Raw genomic sequence first — 24915 nt, forward strand, 5'->3', positions numbered from 1 at the left:
AATCCCTAAATTACACAACAAACATTCACCAGCCCAGACATGGCTTTCAAAACTGGCTGTGGACAGCATTTAAAAAAAAAAAAAAAAAAGTCGCAAATTTTTTTTTGTGCAACTGGTTAAAAAGTCTAAAAAAATGTTGCAGTGGAGGAACCATACAAAATAGTGTACTAGCAACATAATTATTTAATAAATTTGTTGCACATTCACATAACCACCACACAAAAAAGGCATAGAAAAATTGTTTACCTACACCACCCGTAATAAATGTACCTCATATTGTTATACACAAGAAATTAATCATTGAGGTAAATACTTTTCATTAAATATACTACCATAAAACAGAACATGAGAATTGGGTAAAAAAATTGTTTGTTCCTGATCTAAAATAAGACCTACATAATTTAAAGGGTCACTCTGGTGGAAAACAACTGGCTACAGAAAGTTAAACAGATTTGTAAATGACTTCTATTAAAAAATCTTAATCCTTCAAGTACTTATCAGCTGTTGTATGCTCCAGAGGAAGTTGAGTTGTTCTTTTCTGTCTGACCACAATGCTCTCTGCTGACACCTCTGTCCATGTCAGGAACTGTCCAGAGCAGAAGAGGTTTGCTATGGGATTTGCTCCTACTCTGGACAGTTCCTGAGATGTCAGAAGACTGAAAAGGACAACTCATCTTCCTCCCTCTGTAGTATACAGCAGCTGATAAGTACTGGAAGGATTTGGTATTTTTTAATAGAAGTAATCTACAAATCTGTATAACTTTCTGGAGCCAGCTGATACAAAAAAATTGTACCCATTGTACCCATTTAATGACATCTGTAGATCAGAAGTGGATCCATACTTGTTATTGCTCCCTTTGCTGAGAATGTTCATAAAAATTCTGCAGATTCATTTTTTTCTCTTCACTCAACTCCTCAAAAACAACGGACGCCAGATAGACCCTATTCAAAGTCAATGAGATCCGTTGGTGTCCATTGTTCAAGGGATATAGTATAGGTCCTTTATTTGTCACAGGAACAAACTTTGTGATGGAATTTACGAACAGAGCTCCAATGCAGATGTGAACTCCTTACTTTTTCAACCAGTGAAGTTAGAGATAATATGGAAAAATGTTTGTTCAGGAGATATTTTCATTAAATCCCTTGAATTAAAGCTGAAAGTCTACACTTCTATCACATGATATTGGCATTGTTTCAGATTCATAGTGGTGGTAATGCAAAATGATGACAATTGTGTCCCTGCCCAGATACTGAATGTGATTGGAGCTTAACGTGAAGTCTACATACCAAGTTGAATTGCTGTTGTAGTTTCTCATTTGCATAATTTATGCAGAACTGTTCAAAACTATTAACATCAAAGGTCTCAAACCTGCAATAAAAATAAAAAATTAAGTTATTTTTATACACTATTAAAGGGGTACTCCGGTGGAAAACTTTTTTTTTATCAACTGGTGCCAGAAACTTAAATAGATTTGTAAATTACTTCTATCAAAAAAAATCTTAATCCTTCCAGTACTTATTAGCTCCTGAATACTACAGAAGAAATTATTTTCTTTTTGGAACACAGAGCTCTCTGCTGACATCACGAGCACAGTGCTCTCTGCTGACATATCTGTCCATTTTAAGAACTGTCCAGAGTAGGAGAAAATCCCCATAGCAAACATATGCTGCTCTGGCCAGTTCTTAAAATGGACAGAGATGTCAGCAGAGAGTACTGTGGTCATGATGTCAGCAGAGAGTTCTGTGTTTTACAAAGAAAAGAATTTCCTCTGTAGTGTTCGGCAGCTAATAAGTACTGGAAGGATTATGATTTTTTAATAGAAGTAATTTACAAATCTGTTTAACGTTCTAGCACAAGTATATTTTTTTTTTAAAGTTTTCCACCGGAGTACCCTTTTAACACTTGTTAACTAACAGGCATGATTATAGCTCTGAAGACTGACTATTTGCCAGAGATGCTAGTTGCATCTTCATGACTAGTTTCAGGTAATTTAAACATTGCGCCCAATCTAAAGATTGGACTGTGGAAATCCAATAGTGGTAGCACATATGAAACATTGCATGCTGTGCCTGGTTATATAGAGTACAGTGTAGCGACAGGCTAGGGCAGCACAAAACCAAAATACACTGCTGGGTTTGTATCATTAAGTTTTTATATAGCATCATTTAAGAACACATAAGTTATGCTAGACACAATCATAAATGGTGCATTAAATATACAGCTGATACACATGTATAAGTGTCTTGAAAAAGGCTTTGAGATGAAGACAAAACATAGCTGTTACATGCCGACACAATGACACATAACTGCACCATGTCGCACCATGGCTCCTGATCATGGGTCAGTCAAGACCACCTCCAACATGGCTTTTGAATCCTCTTTATGTTGTACGTGCACTATTGTGCTTTCAACAAAAAATTTTTACATAAGAGGTCACTAAAGATGACTGCCTGTGTGCTTGTACTTGTAGAAGATACTCACCCATAGATATCAAGTACCCCAATGAAAGTATGCTGCTTCCCAGAAAACTGCAATGCCTTATTTATTCTTTCAATCACATAATCGAATAGGTGAGAGTAAATCTTTTTAGCCAGAGCGTCTCGTCCATTTTCAGCCTGAAGCTTTGTCATAGGTTTGATGACAGTGTCTGATATAGTGGATATTTTCCTATTGCACAGCCATTGTGCTACTTTTTCTACATCCAGGTTTAGAAGCTCACAAAATATCTGAAGGTGTTTGTCATTTTTCTGTCAATAATAATGTACTATATTATCATAAAATTTATAACAACTGACAAAAAAGTGAAATTCTAATGCAAAGCATGTGCGAATAATAAGACTATAGCGTCTAATGTGATTTTATGCTATTTGCAAAGAAGATCAATAGATTCACATGTCATGTATTCTCTTCCTACACCAGTTACCCTATTCTAAAAATAGCAGCTAACCACAATGCACCAAATCTTCACGGACCTTTTAGCCTTTTGTGGCTGAAAACTGCCAAGCAGACTATTGTGCGCCTCTAGAAGTAAATGCGGTTCCAAGGCGCGATCCACAAAGTCAGTCATAAGGTGGTGATAAAGTATTTATTTAGCCAGGGTGCAACGCGTTTCGGGGCATGGGATCCCCTTCGTCAGGCAAATAGGCTTAACATCATGTACAACAGACAGGTTCGTTTTAAATAGACCTATTTGGCGCCAAACAGATGTGGCTCCGCCCAGTGGGCGTGGCCTCAGTGGGCGGACCTACAGCGCCAAAGGCAAGTAGCAATAAAATAGTAACAATTACAAACATTAAAAATCATTACCGCATAAAACATATATGCTTATACAAACTATTAGTGTGAAATTTAAAAGAAGGAAAAGACGCACGCCGCCGAACCTACGGCGCATGCGCTAGGATCCAAGGATAACAGATAAGTGATGGCCGGAGCGTAAGATGCGTGCGGCGCATGCGCCCCCGCCCACCCGCACCGGGTAGATATCAGAGCGCACGCGCACCCGGACCGAGGAGGGCACGAACTGCGAATCCAGCGCGCGTGCGCCTCTGACATCATGTAAACAGACCCACGTGCGAGCGAGGCGCGCATGCGCAGATGCCTCGGCTAGTTCACACTCGATTCAAAAGGTAAAAAGGAACCGCGCGCATGCGCAGACCTCCCGCAATGTATAAAAACATTGTACCAAGTTCAAATAGTATGTGCTGGGCGGAGCAGGCTTTGCAGAACAAAAATTACAAGGTAATGTATCATTCAAACCCAATAATGTGGATATCAATAATAAAATGGGTGATTGAACACTGCGCACTGACAGTGTCATTCGGTTGGATGGACCGGGCTATCAGATGGCATTAGTGGCTACCCATCAACACGCAAACACAATACCCCGTATTAGAATACACAGAATTAGGATCATTTAAGGTTAAGAACATATATCACAATTGGTAATGCGGGTAACGAATAATATATGTGGGCTCACAAGAATAAAAATATTGACAATACATAATAATGCATAAAAGTTTTTTGGAGGGCCACTTGTAACCATTCTTAAAGAATATCTATAAAAATCAACAGTTTGGCGTAACATGTAATGCGCCCCAATTGTGCATAATAAAACTATAAATGCATAACAATAATAAAATAACAATAGAATAGAATTAACAACCATGATAGATGCCTGAAAGTATACTTCTAGAAATATAGTATTCGTGGGGACTACACCCTAGATATGTTGTACGTCCACCATTTTAACGAATATCAATAGCTTCGTTCAAACCTAATGGGTATAGGCTATTGAGCTTGTAGATCCAGTAGGATTCTCTTTTTTGCAATTTATCAAATCTATCATGTATGTTGATAGGAATCTGTTCGATAGCCCTTAGAGAAAAGGCTGAGAAGTCTTTATTATGGTGTGTGGTGGCATGTTTGGAAACACTGTGATTGAGGAATCCTCGCTGGACATTGAAGCGATGTTTATTCATCCGGCAGCGTAGTTGCTGAATGGTTTTTCCTACATACTGTAATTTGCAGGAACATTCCAGTAAATAGATCACATAAGATGAGGAGCAGTCTACTCTACTCTTTAGGGTAAAACATTCCTTAGTCACATTACTTATGAATTTGGTAGAGCCTTCGGTAATGTTGCTGCAACATTTGCAGGTTTTGCTTCTACATTTATATATCCCTGGAGTGCTCTTACTTACAACAGGGAGTGGATCACTATTTTTTAGACGGCTAGGTGCCAGGACGTTCTTCAAAGTGCCCGCACGTCTATATGTGATAGCCGGTCTTTCAGGTATGTGCTTGCCCAATATTGGATCCTGTTTCAGGATATTCCAATGGTTTTCCAGTATGTGTCTTATATTGCCATGGGACGCAGAGTAAGTAGTGATTAAATTATATTTGAATTTCTCCAAGTCTTGAGGGTTTTTCTTAGCTTCCGGGTGGTTCACAGTAGTGGTCGATAAACGTTTCGGCGGATCAATAAGAGCACGCTTGTATGCTGCCTGTATAACTTTGCTCGGATATCCTTTTACTTTCAGTCGTTCTGAGACTATCTTACTCTGTGAGATGTAATCACTCGTTCTTGTACAATTTCGTCGTAGGCGATGAAATTGACCATATGGTAAATTTAATTTCCATTTCTTAAAATGGCAGCTGTCGAACGACAATAAACTATTCCCATCAACCTTCTTAAAACAAGTTTTGGTGACAACCCCATCTCCTTCGCTGGACAACACAAGATCGAGATATTCTATAGTAAGGGGATTACATTTCCCACTCAGAGAGATGTTATAGGTGTTCAAATTGAGGTACTCTGTGAACTTATGGAATTCTTCTTCTGAGTCATCCCAAACAAATAGAAGGTCATCTATGTACCGTTTAAATAGCTTGATCTTGCTGCACCATTTTTTTTTCTCCATATATGTATGTATCTTCATATTCACCCATATATAAGTTAGCAAAGGCCGGGGCAAAACGGGTACCCATGGCAGTTCCTTGGGTCTGCAGGAACACTTGTTTTGAAGAAACGTGTATCGACCACTACTGTGAACCACCCGGAAGCTAAGAAAAACCCTCAAGACTTAGAGAAATTCAAATATAATTTCATCACTACTTACTCTGCGTCCCATGGCAATATAAGACACATACTGGAAAACCATTGGAATATCCTGAAACAGGATCCAATATTGGGCAAGCACATACCTGAAAGACCGGCTATCACATATAGACGTGCAGGCACTTTGAAGAACGTCCTGGCACCTAGCCGTCTAAAAAATAGTGATCCACTCCCTGTTGTAAGTAAGAGCACTCCAGGGATATATAAATGTAGAAGCAAAACCTGCAAATGTTGCAGAAACATTACCGAAGGCTCTACCAAATTCATAAGTAATGTGACTAAGGAATGTTTTACCCAAAGAGTAGAGTAGACTGCTCCTCATCTTATGTGATCTATTTACTGGAATGTTCCTGCAAATTACAGTATGTAGGAAGAACCATGCAGCAACTACGCTGCCGGATGAATAAACATCGCTTCAATGTCCAGCGAGGATTCCTCAATCACAGTGTTTCCAAACATGCCACCACACACCATAATAAAGACTTCTCAGCCTTTTCTCTAAGGGCTATCGAACAGATTCCTATCAACATACACGATAGATTTGATAGATTGCAAAAAAGAGAATCCTACTGGATCTACAAGCTCAATAGCCTATACCCATTAGGTTTGAACGAAGCTATTGATATTATTCATTAAAATGGTGGACGTACAACATATCTAGGGTGTAGTCCCCACGAATACTATATTTCTAGAAGTATACTTTTAGGCATCTATCATGGTTGTTAATTCTATTCTATTGTTATTTTATTATTGTTATGCATTTATAGTTTTACTATGCACAATTGGGGCGCATTACATGTTAAGCCATAACTGTTGATTTTTATAGATATTCTTTAAGAATGCTTACAAGTGGCCCCCAAAAAAACTTTTATGCATTATTATGTATTGTCAATATTTTTATTCTTGTGAGCCCACATATATTATTCGTTACCCGCATTACCAATTGTGATATATGTTCTTAACCTTAAATGATCCTAATTCTGTGTATTCTATTACAGGGTATTGTGTTTGTGTGTTGATGGGTAGCCACTAATGCCATCTGATAGCCCGGTCCATCCAACCGAATGACACTGTCAGTGCGCAGTGTTCAATCACCCATTTTATTATTGATATCCACATTATTGGGTTTGAATTGATACATTACCTTGTAATTTTTGTTCTGCAAAGCCTGCTCCGCCCAGCACATACTATTTGAACTTGGTACAATGTTTTTATACATTGCGGGAGGTCTGCGCATGCGCGCGGTTCCTTTTTACCTTTTGAATCGAGTGTGAACTAGCCGGGGCATCTGCGCATGCGTGCCTCGCCCGCACGTGGGTCTGTTTACATGATGTCAGAGGCGCACGCGCGCTGGATTCGCAGTTCGTGCCCTCCTCGGTCCGGGTGCGCTCTGATATCTACCCGGTGCGGGTGGGCGGGCGCATGCGCCGTACGCATCTTACGCTCCGGCCATCATCTATCTGTTATCCTTGGATCCTAGCGCATGCGCCGTAGGTTCGGCGGCGTGCGTCTTTTCCTTCTTTTAAATTTCACACTAATTGTTTGTATAAGCATATATGTTTTATGCGGTAATGATTTTTAATGTTTGTAATTGTTACTATTTTATTGCTACTTGCCTTTGGCGCAGTAGGTCCGCCCACTGAGGCCACGCCCACTGGGCGGAGCCACATCTGTTTGGCGCCAAATAGGTCTATTTAAAACGAACTTGTCTGTTGTAAATGATGTTAAGCCTATTTGCCTGACGAAGGGGATCCCATGCCACGAAACGCATTGCACCCTGGCTAAATAAATACTTTATTTATCACCACCTTATGACTGACTTTGTGGATCGCGCCTTGGAACCGGGTTTTTCTTCTACTCATACATCCTGCTACTGATCGGCCTGCTGTTCGCTGGATCCAATACCGGGAGGCTGCACCACTATCTATCACGCGCTTGTGTAGTTGTGTCATTTACACAACCGTGCCAGGTGAGAGGACCACTGAAACAATTGTGTATCCTATATCCACCTACATCCACACTGCTTAGAATATACTGCCCTATGAGGAGCTCTGCTTTTGTTTTATAGATATATGAAGTCTAGAAGTAAATGGGAATTTTGTAAACTGCATAGTAGCACAAGCTACACTGTTTTCATAACTGTAGGTGCGTACACAGCACAGCTTGTGGTGCTATGCTGTGTACACAACTTCCATCAAAGTTATTAAAATGCGTAAAACATTCAGCTCAGCTATTTTCGGCTTCCCAAATACCTCTAATAGCCACAAACAGGCTGGATGGTCTGGGAAGCCCTTTTAAAGTGTACCTGTAACTTTAAAAAAGGGAGACATGTCAAAGGTATTGATGGCTAGAATGAGCAAGGAGAAAGGTGAGAGGTTGAAAACTTTTCTCCATGGTCACTGTGTGCACGACTGACATGGTCCTATGAACTTAAATTGGGAGTCTGTCTTGGTCACATCGTACAAACCTGGGAGAGAATGCGCTTAGCACACACTTCTCCCAGCTCATTCTAGCAATCAGTTGTGGTTTGAACACCCAGACCCCGACTGAATAAAATCTGTGGTTTTTGATGTGACTCGAACACATGCCAAAAGTCTTTTAAAGTGACAGTGCCCATTTAACTTTACCTGGTTTCAAAGTTATGGTTGATCAGTGCATATACAATGGAAAATATTTATCACACAAATTGGTTCATAAAAATAAGTAATTATATTCTTATCCGAGTGATAAAGGTACATGCTGAAAAATATGATCATATATCCATTGAGAAGCCTTCTCTAAAGGGCACTGCAAACCCATAAAGAATAGTGTGGTCACATGTGATCTAGATGCCCACGTGAACTGGCCATAATGAGTGATCATCTTACATTCACATAAGAGGAACATATTCTTCACATTGTCACCTATACAGGCTGCTAAAATGCCATATAGTAAACCAATTTTCCAGTATATTTTCAGGCATATGAAGATACTAAATCTCAACCCTGATTTACAATATTGTATTTTAGGTTGCCCCTTAAACAAATGTTTAATCATCTATATTTCCAGTTCTTACAGCAACTGAAGACTTGTCATCACTAACACGCTTGACCTCTACATTTCCCAAATGCAGGATGGCCGCCAGGACTTTGAAGACGTCCATCTGAAAGTCAACATTGAAACCTAAACATTGTGCCATTTGCCACAAGGAAAGAAGAAAGTCTCGGTTAATCTGGTAAAACACAATACATGCTTTGAGTTCATCACCATTCACAAACATCAGGAACATAGATTAACAGTGCAAAATACTAACATCTACATGTAAGGCCATGATCAGATAGATGTTGTTTTTTGAGCTTAAAAAAAAAAACACATCAGTTTTTCAGCCAAATATTGTATGAAATGTTCATACTTATTTTAGCCTTTTATTTTTTATAATATTTTTTGCTTTTGGGCCAATTGCCTCTTATTTAACCATTTTTGTGCCATAATAATAATAACACAGAGTGACTCTATCACCTTATATTCAAGATAATGAGAGCTCTACTATTCTCCTCAGTACAATACAGGTTACACAAATGTTATGGGCTAGACTGTCAGTTAGTTGTTGCACCATTCACATAACAAGCGGTATATGACATAAGTTCACTCACGGTACTGTTGGACCTTTTTCATTCTTTTAGTTTTCGTTATTTCTTCATCCCATAGTCTTACAAGACAGTAAAGTGATTTTAAAGCAAAATGAGCAAAAGCTGAGACATTGACCGATGTTTCCAGTCCGTTTCAGGGAAATAAAGAAAACTGAAGGAATGAAAAAGGTCCAACAGTATCGTGCGTGAACTTATTTTATATACCGCTTGTTATGTGAATGGTGCAGAAACTAGCTGACAGTCTAGCCCCGAACATTTGTGTAACTCGTGTTAACAATTTTTGTAATCATATTTTTAGCAGTTTTTGGTATACAGTAAAAGCTCTAGCTCCAAAAGATGGCCAATTTTATTCTGCATCCCAAAGAATATGTGCCAAAATACAGCAAAAAATTTGGCCATATTTTGGCATGTAAACAAATGATTTTACAGCTGTAAGGGTGCATTCCCACTATGGAATTTCAGAGCAGAATTCCGAACAAAAAGTTTGGTCAGAAATCCTGCTGCATGGATTTAACATTGATATGAATAGGTTTTCTATTCACAATTGCATAAATTGTGGATTTCAGATCCACAAAAGAATGAACATCATCATTCTTTAGGAGACACTGTGCACGGACTCCACTGCCATCAATAATGATGGAGCAGGTAAGCGCAGTCATAGAGCTGAGTGATACAGCGCTGGCCACTATGATCAAATTCCGTAGTGATGACATTTTCCACAACAACATTTATAAGGAATAGCTGTTCAGTCTTATAACACTTTGTATAAGATTTTGTGTCACAGAATCCATGCAAACTGTGGGCGATTAGTCTGGGAAACAGTGATGGTATAAGCTTGAGACTTGCATCTATAACATCTAAGGATTAAGTCATCTCTGACAATACTAGAGACTGCTCACCTACTGCTTACTTTAGAAGTGAATGCCAGGCTTTATTTTTTTAGTCCACAAGTTTTAAAAATGCATCAACCCCACTTCCTCATACTCACCTAGAAGTTTGAAGGTTTTTTGAGTGTCTATCATATCTTTTCTGTCATCAACTCCTTCAATGACTGTGCAGCCGCCCATGTTTGTATACTTAAAATTTTCTGCATTCACTAAATAAAGAGTAACAAAAAATCTTGAAAATTTTCTCTTTCGCTGTATACATGTTAAAGGGGTTATCCAGGAAAATTTTTTTTTAATATATATCAACTGGCTCCAGAAAGTTAAACAGATTTGTAAATTACTTATATTAAAAAATCTTAATCCTTTCAGTACTTATGAGCTTCTGAAGTTAAGGTTAATCTTTTCTGTCTAAGTGCTCTCTGATGACACCTGTCTAGGGAACTGCCCAGTTTAGAAGAGGTTTGCTATGGGGATTTGCTTCTAAACTGGGCGGTTCCCGAGACAGGTGTCATCAGAGAGCACTTAGACAGAAAAGAACAACCTTAACTTCAGAAGCTCATAAGTACTGAAAGGATTAAGATTTTTTAACAGAAGTAATTTACAAATCTGTTTAACTTTCTGGAGCCAGTTGATCTATATAAAAAAAGTTTTTCCTGGCTAACCCCTTTAATGTCAAATCAGACAATATTAGACTTACTTAGGTGAAAGTCCTTGAACTCAGGCTGGGAAGCAGATGCACAGAGCTGATAAAATATATGATAATTTCTTTCATTTTCAGACTACAATAAAAAAGAACACAGACTGAGTATAAAAGATATAGAGGTTAAATATCAGGGTAGATTTTCTCTGATTATTACTCTTGGTGAAATATTTGACTTACCTGAAATACAACCCTGGATTTCTCAAGGAGGTAAGTTCTCAGATTTGCACCGATTATTTGGTACCTCCTGTCAAAACTAATTTCGGAGTATTTCCCAAATCGACTGCTGTTATCATTTCTGGTGGTTTTTGCATTTCCAATTGCCTTTAAATAAAATTAAAAAAAACATTTTGCTGATGATAATAATTACATGTTTTATACAATGGCAACATATTCTCTAGCATTTTAAAACAATAACAAATGCAATAAAACATGAACAAATAAAACATGAGTGAAGTACAATTTCATATGAATCAACATGTGACAGACATACTACTTCATATGGAATTATTACAATGGATGGCATGGTACTGTAAGTGCAGCGCCTTCCCCACTGCCTTATAAAAAATAAAAGCTCCCAGAGGTCACTTTTAGGTAGTGTACCTCTTGGTAAGCGATTCTTGACTGCTAGACATGACTCTATAACATGCTCAAAGACATTTTGCCCAGTTTACAGACTTTGAGAGGGGCCACATCATTGGATTGACCGAATGAGGATGGTCATTTTGCCACATTTTCTGCCATCTAGGCAATTCTGACCAAGCTTCTTGTAGGTATTGAGAGCTGTGTTTACGCAAGGGGAAGCACACATGGAAAACAGGCTCTTGACAGACCACTATTAGAGAGGATTGTCTGACTTGCTAACAAGCATGAGTAGCTCCATAGTTTTCTCGCCCACAATCAAGACACAGGTGCCACCTTCATTACACATCCTTATTTGGTGTAACAGCACACATTGTCATTGAAAGCCAGCCACTGTCACCTTTATGTACAGTGTCACCTTCATTTTCATTGGCCATCTGAACAAGAAACCTGGACTGCAACTGACACAAATAAATCCAGGTTCCGTTTGGTATCTGATGATTGTCGGGTATGGAGACCTTATTAGTTAATGTTTTAATCCTGCCTTTGCTGTGGAGCAACACATGCCCCAACTGCTGGTGTGTTGATTTGGTTTGGGGAGGCCTCACAATAGGACAGTCAGTCACCCCTAGTCGAGATACAAGGGACAAACAGCTCAGCGATAAGTGCAGGACATTCTGCAGCCACATGTTTTGCTTCTCAAGGCAGGTCTTCCAACTGGTGATTTTTAGCAGGATAATTGTGGCCCACACACAGTAAGCAATGTCTTTGTCATATTGTAACACCTCCTTGGCATGTTTGATCGACAGATTTATCGCCAATCACGAAAGGGACCAGCTTCAGCAACCTACACGTGTGCAGGATCTACAGGCCCAGCTGCAACATCTGTGGTCCAATGTGCAGCAAAATGCAATACAGAACATGTATAACTTTATTCCCAACCATATCTCATCCTGTATTCAGGCTAGAGGTGGACAAAAAGGGTACTTGAAACTCCTTAAATCCTTTAAATTAGAACTACCGTTTTGTGCGGTGGGGTCAATGGGCCCTGTTCCCAGAGAGAGCCAGGGTGTTGTGCTGGAAATCACGGGGGTCCCAGTGGTCGAACCTTCTGCGATCTAAAACTTAATACGTTTTTCATTGCGGATAAGTTTTCTTCATGATAGTTCTCCTTTAATGCTATATTACTGAGATCACTTACATTTATCATCATTATATTCACACACAAAGTTTCAAATGGTTCCAACAACTACTTTTTTTTTCAATGAGCTTATCTAAGAGATATGAAGCAAATACATTAAAGAAAAAATGAACATAACATTACAGTTTGTGATCACAAGATGTATTTCTAAAGAAAGATACCTAATGTATAATGTTTACCTCTGTTATAGGATTGGACGCCAGCACCCTATCCTCCACATTGGCTTTGCTGCTTGATTTACTGACTGTTGCAAAGTAGCGCATGGCATACCTCGCAGACACTGTCTTCCCAGCTCCAGACTCTCCACTCACAATGATAGACTGGTTCTTATTGTTCCTGTTGGAGAAGATCCATTAACAACCAAACCCTGCATGATGAACGGTCTCCTTCAACTGTTAAGACTCCCCAATGGAGCAATGTTTCAGTCACTTTAGCAGTTTGGACTGATTTAAAGTGGAGTTATAGGATGAAAATTGTTTTGAAAACATATATGAGACGCCCATGGACAGAATGCTGCTGAAAATAGAATGTCTGCTTTCTCTTAGAGACCACAAGATCAGTGATATAGTAGTCCATAGAATGAATAGATACAGAGTTATACAACTACCCTGACTGACACTGCCTGAATCTATCAGTGTACAGATTCTCTATAAAACAGACAGTAGATCTGTGTTACTGATGTATCACTTGCCTCACCTAGGACTCGGGGCAGGGCCTGTGATGAGATTTCACCCTCTCTGTCACTGAAACCAAAAAGAAAAAGAAACCACTTGAGAACGGACCATGTATAAACTAAAATAAGTTTTATTGAGAATAATATCAAAACATATAATGATTACACACACAGCATGGACAAACAAAAAGTGGGAACCAGGGAGCAGGGGGAGATAAAAAGAAAGTAACAATAGTATATATAGTGTCCAAGTGTGCTGAACAATTTAAAGTGCCAGCAACGTGCCATGAGTAAATAGGACCAATCTCTTAAAAACGCACACAAAACGGATCACAGAGAAAACCAGATATGATAGTGGCATAAAACAGTAAGACTCCCTCCGCTCCCCAGTTACCCACCAGACCTCCAACGCGTTTCACCCAACGGGGCTTTATCCAGGAGTGCTGGATAATCCACTCCTGGATAAAGCCCCGTTGGGTGAAACGCGTTGGAGGTCTGGTGGGTAACTGGGGGGCGGAGGGAGTCTCACTGTTTTATGCCACTATCATATCTGGTTTTCTCTGTGATCCGTTTTGTGTGCGTTTTTAAGATATTGGTCCTATTTACTCATGGCACGTTGCTGGCACTTTAAATTGTTCAGCACACTTGGACACTATATATACTATTGTTACTTTCTTTTCATCTCCCCCTGCTCCCTGGTTCCCACTTTTTGTTTGTCCATGCTGTGTGTGTAATCATTATATGTTTTGATATTATTCTCAATAAAACTTATTTTAGTTTATACATGGTCCGTTCTCAAGTGGTTTCTTTTTCTTTTTGGTTTCATATTTAGAGTATTTACCACAGGACCCTATACATCTATGAGCATATCTCCTCCCCCTTTTTTGGTGCTTTGGCCTCTCTGTCACTGTAAAGCCAGAGGCATCATGGAAAATGTAGGCTGCATTAGAAAACAATATAAAAAGGGAAAAAGGAACCAAGCTGGCAGACAAATCTTGCATGCTACATCAAGTAGAACAGGTAAACACAAGGACTACCCAAGAACCTCAACATACTATATGTAATAATAGACTATGCTGAATACCTGAAGTGATTCTCTAATTGGCAGTTTCTGGAGGGGGTAGAAACCCTTATGGTTAAAGACTTTCTCTATGGGGAGCATACAATCTAAATATTAAAATATACTTAGCAAATAAAGTAATATTTTTACTCCTTAACAAAACTGTCCCTACTACCCAACCCCTCCCCCATGCAATCTTTGATTAATACCCCTCTCTCCTGCTGCTATGTCTTACACTGAGTGAGCAGTATGTCTCCCTTATGGATCTATCTTATATTTCTATGAAGTTAAATGGTAAAAAAACTATTAATGGAGAAAAACAGGAATTCTCTTTTCACAGTTTTTGTTTTTTTTAATTTCTGTCATGCACCAACCCCTAAGGTCCTGTGCTATGCATATGTTCTTTTATAGGGATGTTCTCATCTGCCTTTTTTTTATTTATTTATTTTTTTAGCTCCAAGCAGATCCGAACCTCCTCCTTCTTTCTGTTTTCAGCTAGGAGGGCTCTTGCTCTGTAACTGGGGCACTATAGACACACGGGATTCACTGGTTGTGTGCAAGCTACTAGCACTTTGCATGACTCACCAAAACAGTATAGCTTGCACACAAGCAGCAGAGTCCATGTGCCAATAATTATGTTTACATAAAGGTACGGTTCCTGGCAGACAGCATCCCTCTCTTGCTCTGTGCAGAGAGTGTAACCTGTAGCCTAGACAATGAGCAGTAAACAAGAGGCAGGGAAAAGCAGTTGTAGCATGAAAAGGAGGCAAGTTTGAAAATTATATATATATATATTTACACAAGTGTATAACTTTACATGCCCTACAATATAAAAACTGAATGTGGAGATCGGAATATCCCTCTAACTACTTTCATCTTCATGATGTACATTCTTGTCATGAATCTATGCAATTTCTGCAAATTGATGTATATTTATGGCACAGTGATGGTGTGGACACAAAAGCTAACCACTGACCATTATTAGTCCTTGCCAAAGGTCAGTGTTTAACCATACAGAAATATTGCAGTGTATAATACTAGTAATCAGGCAAATGAATAGTCAAGACCCCTAGTGGGACAAATATAAATAAATAAATAGAAAATGTAATTTAAAAATATAAAAAAAGGGAATTAAAAAAATAAAACATACAAAAAACTGTTACCAATAAAAATGCTGTGTACAAGAGAAAGATCAGCTCACTCCCCATGCCCGCAGCGCTCGGACTGGTGTGGGCTATGCCTAGATTCAATGTAGACAAGAAGAGGTTGTCCAGAGCAGGTAGGTATGGAACGGAGTACTTTATTGTAGAATCAAAAGCGGTACATGGATAGCATGGACAAAGGTGACACGTTTCGGCCCTGCAAACGGCCTTAGTCATGTAGTATGACTAAGGCTCGTTTGCAGGGCCGAAACGCGTCACCTTTGTCCATGCTATCCATGTACCGCTTTTGATTCTACAATAAAGTACTCTGTTCCATACCTACCTGCGCTGGACCACCTCTTCTTGTCTGCAATAAAAATGCTGTATTACAAAAAAAGAAAAGTATTGGTGCTATATAAAAAGATAAATGAATAAATAAACCAGATAATTTGTTATAACCAAAAAAACAGGCACTGAATTATAATGAATTGGAAGCCTGAAATTACCTGGCCATTTGCTTGTATGCTTCTTCTGCCACAGCAAATATATGTGGGTCCATGTCTCCCATATTTTGCCCACTGTATGCATGGATGATTGCATCTCCGTATATTGGTAGTTCCTTATATGGATTTATTGCAACTAGAATAATACCTACAGGAAAAACAGAGACGTAAATTTTTACATTTTTCTATCGATGTAGCTTCATGAGGGCTTTTTTGTCATGCTAGTTTGAACTTTTTTATGCAGTTAAAGGGGTACTCCACTGCTATACAGGTTATCCCCTATCTAAAGAATAGGGGATAACATGTCTTATCGGGGGGTACAGCTGCTGGGGACCCCCGGTGGTCTCTGCACGAAGCGAACTCTGTGCAGTGCCGGATGACTGGCGAACACAGCTGCCACGCCCCCTTTATTCATGTCTATAGGCTTTCGTCAGCGTAGCATCTGTCACCGTAACGCTGCAGCGTCGGCCCGGAGATCGCGGGGGCTCTTTTCGTCCGGACCCCCCTGCAATCAAACATGTTATCCCCTCTCCTTTGGATAGGGGATAACATGTATAGGGGCGGAGTACCCCTTTAATAGAAAAAAAAACACAATTCTGACAGTATTTTTGGGAGATTTTGTATTACAGCAATGACATTTAACTATATTATGCATGTCCTATTACAGTGTATTATTTCCTGTCAGTGTTTTACCTACAATTTATTAGGGCCTGCCTTAAAAACGGTCTAAAGGGCAAACATACACTGCTCAAAAAAATAAAGGGAACACTAAGGAAACACATCCTAGATCTGAATGAATGAAATTGTATGAAATACTTTCGTCTTTACATAGTTGAATGTGCTGACAACAAAATCACACAAAAATTATCAATAGAAATCAAATTTATCAACCCATGGAATTCTGGATATGGAGTCACACTCAAAATCAAAGTGGAAAACCACACTACAGGCTGATCCAACTTTGATGTAATGTCCTTAAAACAAGTCAAAATGAGGCTCAGTAGTGTGTGTGGCCTCCACGTGCCCGTATGACCTCCCTACAACAAATGGGCATGCTTCGCATGAGGTGGCGGATGGTCTCCTGAGGGATGTCCTCCCAAACCTGGACTAAAGCATCCACCAACTCCTGGACAGTCTGTGGTGCAACGTGGCATTGGTGGATGGAGCGAGACATGATGTCCCAGATGTGTTTAATCGGATTCAGATCTGGGGAACGGGCGGGCCAGTCCATAGCATCAATGCCTTCCTCTTACAGGAACTGCTGACACACTCCAGCCACATGAGGTCTAGTATTGTCTTGCATTAGGAGGAACTCAGGGCCAACCGCACCAGCATATGGTCTCACAAGGGGCCTGAGGATCTCATCTCGGTACCTAATGGCAGTCAGGCTACCTCAGGCAAGCACATGAAGGGCTGTGCGGCCCCCAAAGAAATGCCACCCCACACCATTACTGACCTACCGCCAAACTGGTCATGCTGGAGGATGTTGCAGGCAGCAAAACTTTCTCCACGGCGCCTCCAGATTCTGTCACGTCTGTCAGATGTGCTCAGTGTGAACCTGCTTTCATACGTGAAGAGCATAGGGCGTCAGTGGCAAATTTGCCAATCTTGGTGTTCTCTGGTAAATGGCAAACGTCCTGCACGGTGTTGGGCTGTAAGCACAACCCCCACCTGTGGACGTCGGGCCCTCATATCACCCTCATGGAGTCTGTTTCTGACCGTTTGAGTGGACACATGCACGTTTGTGGCCTGCTGGAGGTCATTTTGCAGGGCTCTGGCAGTGCTCCTTCTTGCACAAAGGCAGAGACAAAAAGTGACCAAAACATCAGCCAGGAAGTATAGGAACTGAGAAGTGGTCTGTGGTCACCACCTGCATAACTACTCCTTTATTGGGGGTGTTTTGCTAATTGCCTATAATTTCCACCTGTTGTCTGTTCTATTTGCACAACAGCATGTGAAATTGATTGTCAATCAGTGTTGCTTCCTGAGTGGACAGTGTGATTTCACGGAAGGGTGATTGACTTGGAGTTACATTGTGTTGTTTAAGTGTTCCTTTTATTTTTTTTTGAGCAGTGTATATTGCAGACACAGGGCCTTTGTAAGACAACCACCTGCTATAACAGCTCATCAGAGCCTCATGACTGCGTAATAAGGGGCACCAATAAGGTAACAGAGGGAGCTCCTCTCTTAAAAAACTACAAAAATGCTGTAGTTGCTTCAATCCTGGCCTTTGCAGCAAGATGTCAGCTGTATATTACAATTGACACCCATAGCGAATGGCACAGCTCCTGAGCCAGCACCATCACAATGACAAAACTGTATATCTTGATGTGCCAAGGCAATTGAAACCTAGGCACATAGTAGAAGTGGACAAAAGGGTTAAAAAGGTTTTTTTCATTTCAAACAGTAACTGGAAAAATATTAAAACAATTCCCATAATTAGAGTAACAGTTAAGTACTTTGTGGATGTGAACAGGATAATATTTGTACAGGTGTGTTTGTCTAAGAAACCTACATCTATTTATTTCACTTTTTTGTACATGAGTTTATTAGTCATGGGAACAGAAATGCCTGCACTGACAGGTTCTAAGTGCACTAGACAAATCCTAGGAGCCAGGTTGCCAGTGCACACTAACATATGCAACCAGAACCTACTACAGTGGTCCCTCAACATATGATATTAATTGGTTCCAGGAGAACCATCATATGTTGAAACCATCATATGTCGAGTACATATGTCTATGTAAAAATAGTAATTGGTTCTGGGGCCTCGGAACCATTGTATGTTGAATACATATCTCTATGGGAAACTGCCAATTGGTTTTGGGATGACCATTGTATGTGGAGTGTATGGGGAGTGTTTAACAAACCAGGGTGCCTCCAGCTGTTGCACAACTACAACTCCCAGCATGCATGTACAGCCATTGACTGTCTGGGCATGCTGGGAGTTATAGTTTTGCAACAGCTGGAGGCACACTGATAGGGAAACATTGATGTATTTTGTGTATAGTGTGTCTATGTATTGTATGTGATGTGTGACATCACATACAGTACTGTACAGTTCTTTAAATATCTTCAGGGGAGACAGAATGTCCTCCATTACCATCCTGCCGACTACAGCTCTATAAGAAAGGAAGGGGAGTGCAGCCAGCAGCTCATTGGATGCCTGCAGCAAGATGCTCCAGGCTATTGGCTATGGCTGCACTGGGGGGCGGGGCTTACAAGGAGCTCACAATGGAAGCCTGTGTGAGTTAGCAGGACAGCATGTGAGTAACAGGAGGCAGAACGGGACACACGGGGACATTATACAACTATCTGTCATTTGCTGAAGTTGTCAGCGCTGTCAGATAGCTGTTTGTACGATGGCCCCAACACACAGCAGCATCATATGTCCATGCTGCCTTCAACATACAATGGGCTCTGAGAGGCCATCATATGTTGAAATGATCATATGTCAGGGCCATCATAAGTCGGGGGATCACTGTATATGGCCAGATCTATACAAGCACTGGAAATGGTTTGCAGTTTTAGTGATAATTTATCTAAAATAGCTCACCATATATTTTAAGTACATCATTCCTTAATTGATGTTCTTCATGTTCTTTTATTTTAAAGTTACCCACTTTACCTGGCCCCATCATTCTAGCAATTCAAGTGGATCTTCACACAGATGCAGTTTTACTGCTGCAGAAAATGACAACTGTTGTTTGGGACCTGACCATGCAGTAACTGTGAAGGTGCGTGAAGACCTCCAATGGATCTCCAGAATGGTGGGGATAAGATTGGAGGTGGACTATTTCCCTCAGGGAAAATGTAACTTTTTCAGTCTTTGCAGAAGTGTCACTTTAAGAATAGTGCATTATGTGTCAAATCTATTAGCTCTTCTCTGAAAACCGAACAGGTATGGATGGGCTCATAGTAAACCCATAAGACAATACACTGCTAACCTGTCTCTTCAAATATAACCAAACAGAGTCAACCAACAGCTGGACCCCCAATTATCTAGTTCTCACTAGTATTTTGGCTCATTTTGGCTCATTTCTATGAAATGTGTCAATATGTAAACAATAGATCAGTGGTCTTCAACCTGCGGACCTCCAGATGTTGCAAAACTACAACTCCCAGCATGCCCGGGCATGCTGGGAGTTGTAGTTTTGCAACATCTGGAGGTCCGCAGGTTGGAGACCACTGCAATAGATCATGGGCAGCAAGAGATTATGTTATGAGCTCCACAGGCAAATTCAGTCAAGTGTGTCTCTGCACAATGAAAGGATGGGAGGTAAAGAGTTCTATCACCATGGCTGACCTCCAGTGACTGTTGACAGAGGAATGTGAGGACTTTCTTAAGGGTGCGTTCACACGTACGCAGATTTGATGTGCAGGATTTGATGCACAGGATTTTCTGCTGCAGATTCAATGTAAAATAAATGAGTACAGCTTCTAATCGGCAGTTACAAATCTTGCACATCAAATCTCAGGATCCTGTATGTGTGAATGTACCCTAACCCCTTAAGGACCAAGGACGTACTGGTACGTCCTGAGTCCTTTCCCTTTCTATAACGCGGGGCCACGACGTGGCCCCGCGTCATAGCGGGTCGGGCCCGGCCTCTAACAACGGCCGGGACCCGTGGCTAATAGCGCGCGGCATTGATCGCGGTGCCTCGCGCTATTAACCCTTTAGACACGGCGTTCAAAGTTGAACGCTGCGTCTAAAGTGAAAGTGAAATCATGCAGGTTAGCTCAGGGAGCTGTTCAGGATCGCCGAGGCGAAATCGCGGCATCCCGATCAGCTGTTAGACACGAGGAGGGTCTCCTACCTGCCTCCTGGTGTCCGATCGCCGAATGACTGCTCAGTGCCTGAGATCCAGGCATGAGCAGTCGAGCAGGAGAATCATCGATCAGTGGTTTCCTATGAGAAACCAGTGATCAATGTGAAAGATCAGTGTGTGCAGTGTTATAGGTCCCTATGGGAGCTATAACACTGCAAAAAAAAAAGTGAGTAAAGATCATTTAACCCCTTCCCTATTAAAAGTTTGAATCACCTGCCTTTTCCCATAAAAAAAAAAACTGTGTAAATAAAAATTTAAATAAACATATGTGGTATCGCCGCGTGTGGAAATGTCCAAATTATAAAAATATATCATTAATTTAACCGCACGGTCATTTAACCGCGCAAAAATATTCCAAAGTCCAAAATAGTGTATTTTTGGTCACTTTTTATATCATGAAAAAATGAATAAAAAGTGATCAACAAGTCCGATCAATACAAAAAGGGTACCTCTAAAAACTTCAGATCACGGCGCAAAAAATGAGCCCTCATACCTCCGTACGCGGAAAAATAAAAAAGTTATAGGGGTCAGAAGATGACAATTTTAAACGTATACATTTTCCTGCATGTAGTTATGATTTTTTTCAGAAGTATGACAAAATCAAACCGATATAAGTAGGGTATCATTTTACAGAATAAAGAGAATGTGTAATTTTTACCGAAAAATGTACTGCGTAGAAACAGAAACCCCCAAAGTTACAAAATGGCATTTTTTTTTTCAATTTTGTCTTTGTCATTACAAAGTAGAATTGGTGGCGCAAACAATAAGCCATCATATGGATTTTTAGGTGCAAAATTGAAAGGGTTATGATTTTTTAAAGGTAAAGAGGAAAAAACGAAAGTGCAAAAACGGAAAACCTCCTGGTCCTTAAGGGGCTAAAGGTGTATTCCAGTAAAAAAAAAAAAATTTCATATCAACTGGCTCCAGAAAGTTAAACAGATTTGAAAAGTACTTCTAATAAAAAATCTTAATCCTTCTAGTACTTATTAGCTGCTGAAGTTGAGTTTTTCTTTTCTCTCTGCTGACACCTCTGTCTGTCTCAGGAACTGTCCAGAGCAAATCCCCATAGCAAACCTCTCCTGCTCTGGACAGTTCCTGAGACAGACAGAGGTGTCAGCAGAGAGCAATGTTGTCAGACAGAAAAGAACAACTCAACTTCAGCAGCTGAACAGTACTGGAAGGATTAATATTTTTTAATAGAAGTAATTTACAAATCTGTTTAACTTTTTAGAGCCAGTTGAAAAAAAAAAAAAAAAAAAAAGTTTTTTACTGGAATACCCCTATAAGAGAAGGAAAGAAAATATAGCCTCATGATACAGTAGAATGATATTTTAAAGAAAAAAAAGTGATAGTTGATGGAGAACTATCATGCAGAAAATATGACCACTGGGACAAGCCCCCTTCTCTCTGACATGCCCCCTCCATGCATCTCTATGGGAGAGCTGGAGATACAGCCTTCGACTATCTCCGGCTCTCGCATAGTGATACATGGAGGGGGGATTTGTGCGGGGATCGACACATCCCGTTTCCAGGGAGATCTGAGGTCCTGTGCAGGAGATCATAGGGGGTTCTGGTGGAATTAAAACAGTATGATAAGTGTTAGGGCAATCTGTAAAGTTGTAAAAGCTCCAGTTGTATAATACATATAATTCTGTACAAACAGTTCCCATGCAGCTATGATACAGTATTTACTTACCGCTGTAGGTGTAGATATGTTTAGACTCCATAAATCGCACTTTCAGGTTGTGCAAGACAGCCGGCTCATGCAAATAACTGAGAGCGGTGAGGTCATTTTCTCCTACTAGAATGTCTGGATTTCTAAGTGGAGGTAGACCTTTCTCAACCATATATTTCAAGTCCTACAAGACAACAATGATATACCAAATCTACTTTCATGATTCCAAACAACCAACCTTTTCTCGTATATGTTAGAGAAGCCCCAATAAATCCTTTTTATGATGGTGTGATTACTTCCCCTTTACATAGTCTGGCACTACTTTACTTTTAAAGAGAACCTGTCATCACCTTCATGCTGACCTTGGGTGGTCCTTGGTAGATTCTTCTCCTCGCCTTGATTGATAGATCCCTCCCTAAACAGGCAGAAATTTATCAGTCAAGGCTGGTGGGGCAGGAAGAACCTGTTGAGCCGTTACGATGACCACTTCTGTCAGGAGATCAATGACACCCCACTTAAATGGGAGTCAGCTGCTATAGTGTTAGTTGCCATGGTTTTGTCCATCCCTAATGATTATAGTTGGGTTTCGTGTGCAGTTATGGATGTAACAGGTATCCCATTATTCTTTAAAGAGTCCCTCTCATAATCTTGTTAAATTTTATAATCCTCCCAGTTCACTGCCCCCATCATGATAAACCACCACCTGCCTTTATTTTTATTATTTGTTAGTTTTCTATCTTGATATTGCTCTGTATTTTCTGCTCAGTCAGATTCACAGACTGGGAAGGGGCATTACTCAGCAGGTGTGACATCATCTGAAGCCATACAGGGGAGAACTTTCTCCCTCACTCTGCTACACACAACCCAGAATAGTTCATTGTGTGAGACGAGCTATGATTGGATAATGCTGCACACACACCCCTCAGCATTCCTGATTTTGGACTTCTGCCAGGCCAGCAGGAGTTCAAAGTCTGTGCAAGAGATGGGGGCATTTTTTTAACACAAATAAAACTTCATTTTTTTTAAACAAAGTACATTAGAATTTTATTTTTATTTACCAGGTGGAGTGCAATAGCAAAAATTGGTTTTAATGAGAGTGCCAATTTAAATGCCCCCCCCCCCCCCCCCTGCATTGTTCATTGTACTGTACACCAACAACTACACAGAATTACAATGTAACATCATGCCTTACAGAGCCATCTTCCAAGCACAAATGAAGCACATTGTCCCCAATCTTGAAGTCCTTTGTGATCTCTGCAGATCTCCACACTTCATCTGTATCAGGAATCCACACCCGGTTATACTGCAACCAAACAGAATGATTTTTGTTAGATCAGTGATCTATATAATGTGACAAGACTGCATTCACTTGATGCTTGTGCAAGTTTAGATTCTACTTATACAGTGTATGAACATATTGCTTCTAACTCTTCAGTCAGCAAATAGTTTAAACAAGATGTACAAGTTCTACATTCCCTGCACAATTCTGCAATTCATAACTGTCACTATTATGTTCTGCAACTGATATCACTAAACATAAAAGTTACCAATCTAATGTCCAGGGCCTACCTTAGGGTCTATTCACACGGCAGAATTTCCGCTTGAAGAATTCCGCCTCAAATTAAAGCCCATAGACTTCTATGGGATTCCGCACTCCCATTCACACTTCTGAATTTCCGCTTGCACATAAGAAATTCCATAGTTTGAACCTATCCTAATAGAGCTCTATATGTCAGGTGGAGTTAAATGAACATAAACGTGTAGTAGTGAATATATGTAACTAAGGTTGTTCAGTTATATTAAAGATTCCAAGCTCCTGTAATTCCTGTGTAAAAAGGCAAATAATGTTGTTCAGTACACTAAACAAAACTGCCAAATCGGTAATTTTTAAGGACATAGTCAAATGTATCCTTAAAAGGTTTTCCTCAACATAAACAATTGTTTATCCACTGGATTACTGATGCTTAATGTTTACTGCAGGGTCCCAACCTCCACCGTCACTAAAAGGACTTTGGGGGTCCCAGGACTGAGTAAGAGTAGTGGCTGACCCTGTGAGTTGCAAAAACAGCAACAAAACTTGCTGTACATTTACAACATTGCAGAATTACCTCCTGCTAAGTTATAATGCATGTAAGATTTTATTTATTTTTACTTTAGGTACAAATGCCTTAATCTATATCTATCTATCTATCTATATATATTATTATTATTATTATATATTTTTTCACTCTTACTTTAAAATAAAGTGCACAGTAATGTTACATCATGTCTACCTATAACCTCACAATTACGGTGCTTATACGCCTGTTATATGACAATATCCCTAGAGATCCTGACACCTCCATTGGTAAATGAAACAGTTCATGCAAATATCAACTCTTCAAAAGCCCAGCCCAACAAGTCAACACTGAGCTGT

At 40.0% G+C, this 24915-nt stretch overlaps 1 protein-coding gene across 1 annotated transcript in view; it reads right to left on the minus strand.

Moving 5' to 3' along the window:
* MYO5C (myosin VC) overlaps positions 1–24915 on the minus strand; it is a 150066-nt gene that overhangs the window by 94450 nt on the left and 30701 nt on the right. The window contains exons 2-11 of the mRNA XM_056572326.1: positions 23692–23802; positions 22521–22683; positions 15999–16143; positions 12797–12953; positions 11015–11158; positions 10832–10913; positions 10236–10343; positions 8674–8780; positions 2483–2748; positions 1288–1369 (exon numbers count right to left, since the gene is read on the minus strand). Of these exons, the coding sequence (XP_056428301.1) occupies positions 1288–1369; positions 2483–2748; positions 8674–8780; positions 10236–10343; positions 10832–10913; positions 11015–11158; positions 12797–12953; positions 15999–16143; positions 22521–22683; positions 23692–23802 (1365 nt within the window). The remainder of the gene's footprint in view (positions 1–1287; positions 1370–2482; positions 2749–8673; positions 8781–10235; positions 10344–10831; positions 10914–11014; positions 11159–12796; positions 12954–15998; positions 16144–22520; positions 22684–23691; positions 23803–24915) is intronic.

The sequence above is a fragment of the Hyla sarda genome, chromosome 4, assembly GCF_029499605.1.
Source record: "Hyla sarda isolate aHylSar1 chromosome 4, aHylSar1.hap1, whole genome shotgun sequence".
In the NCBI taxonomy this organism is placed as follows: Eukaryota; Metazoa; Chordata; class Amphibia; order Anura; family Hylidae; genus Hyla; species Hyla sarda.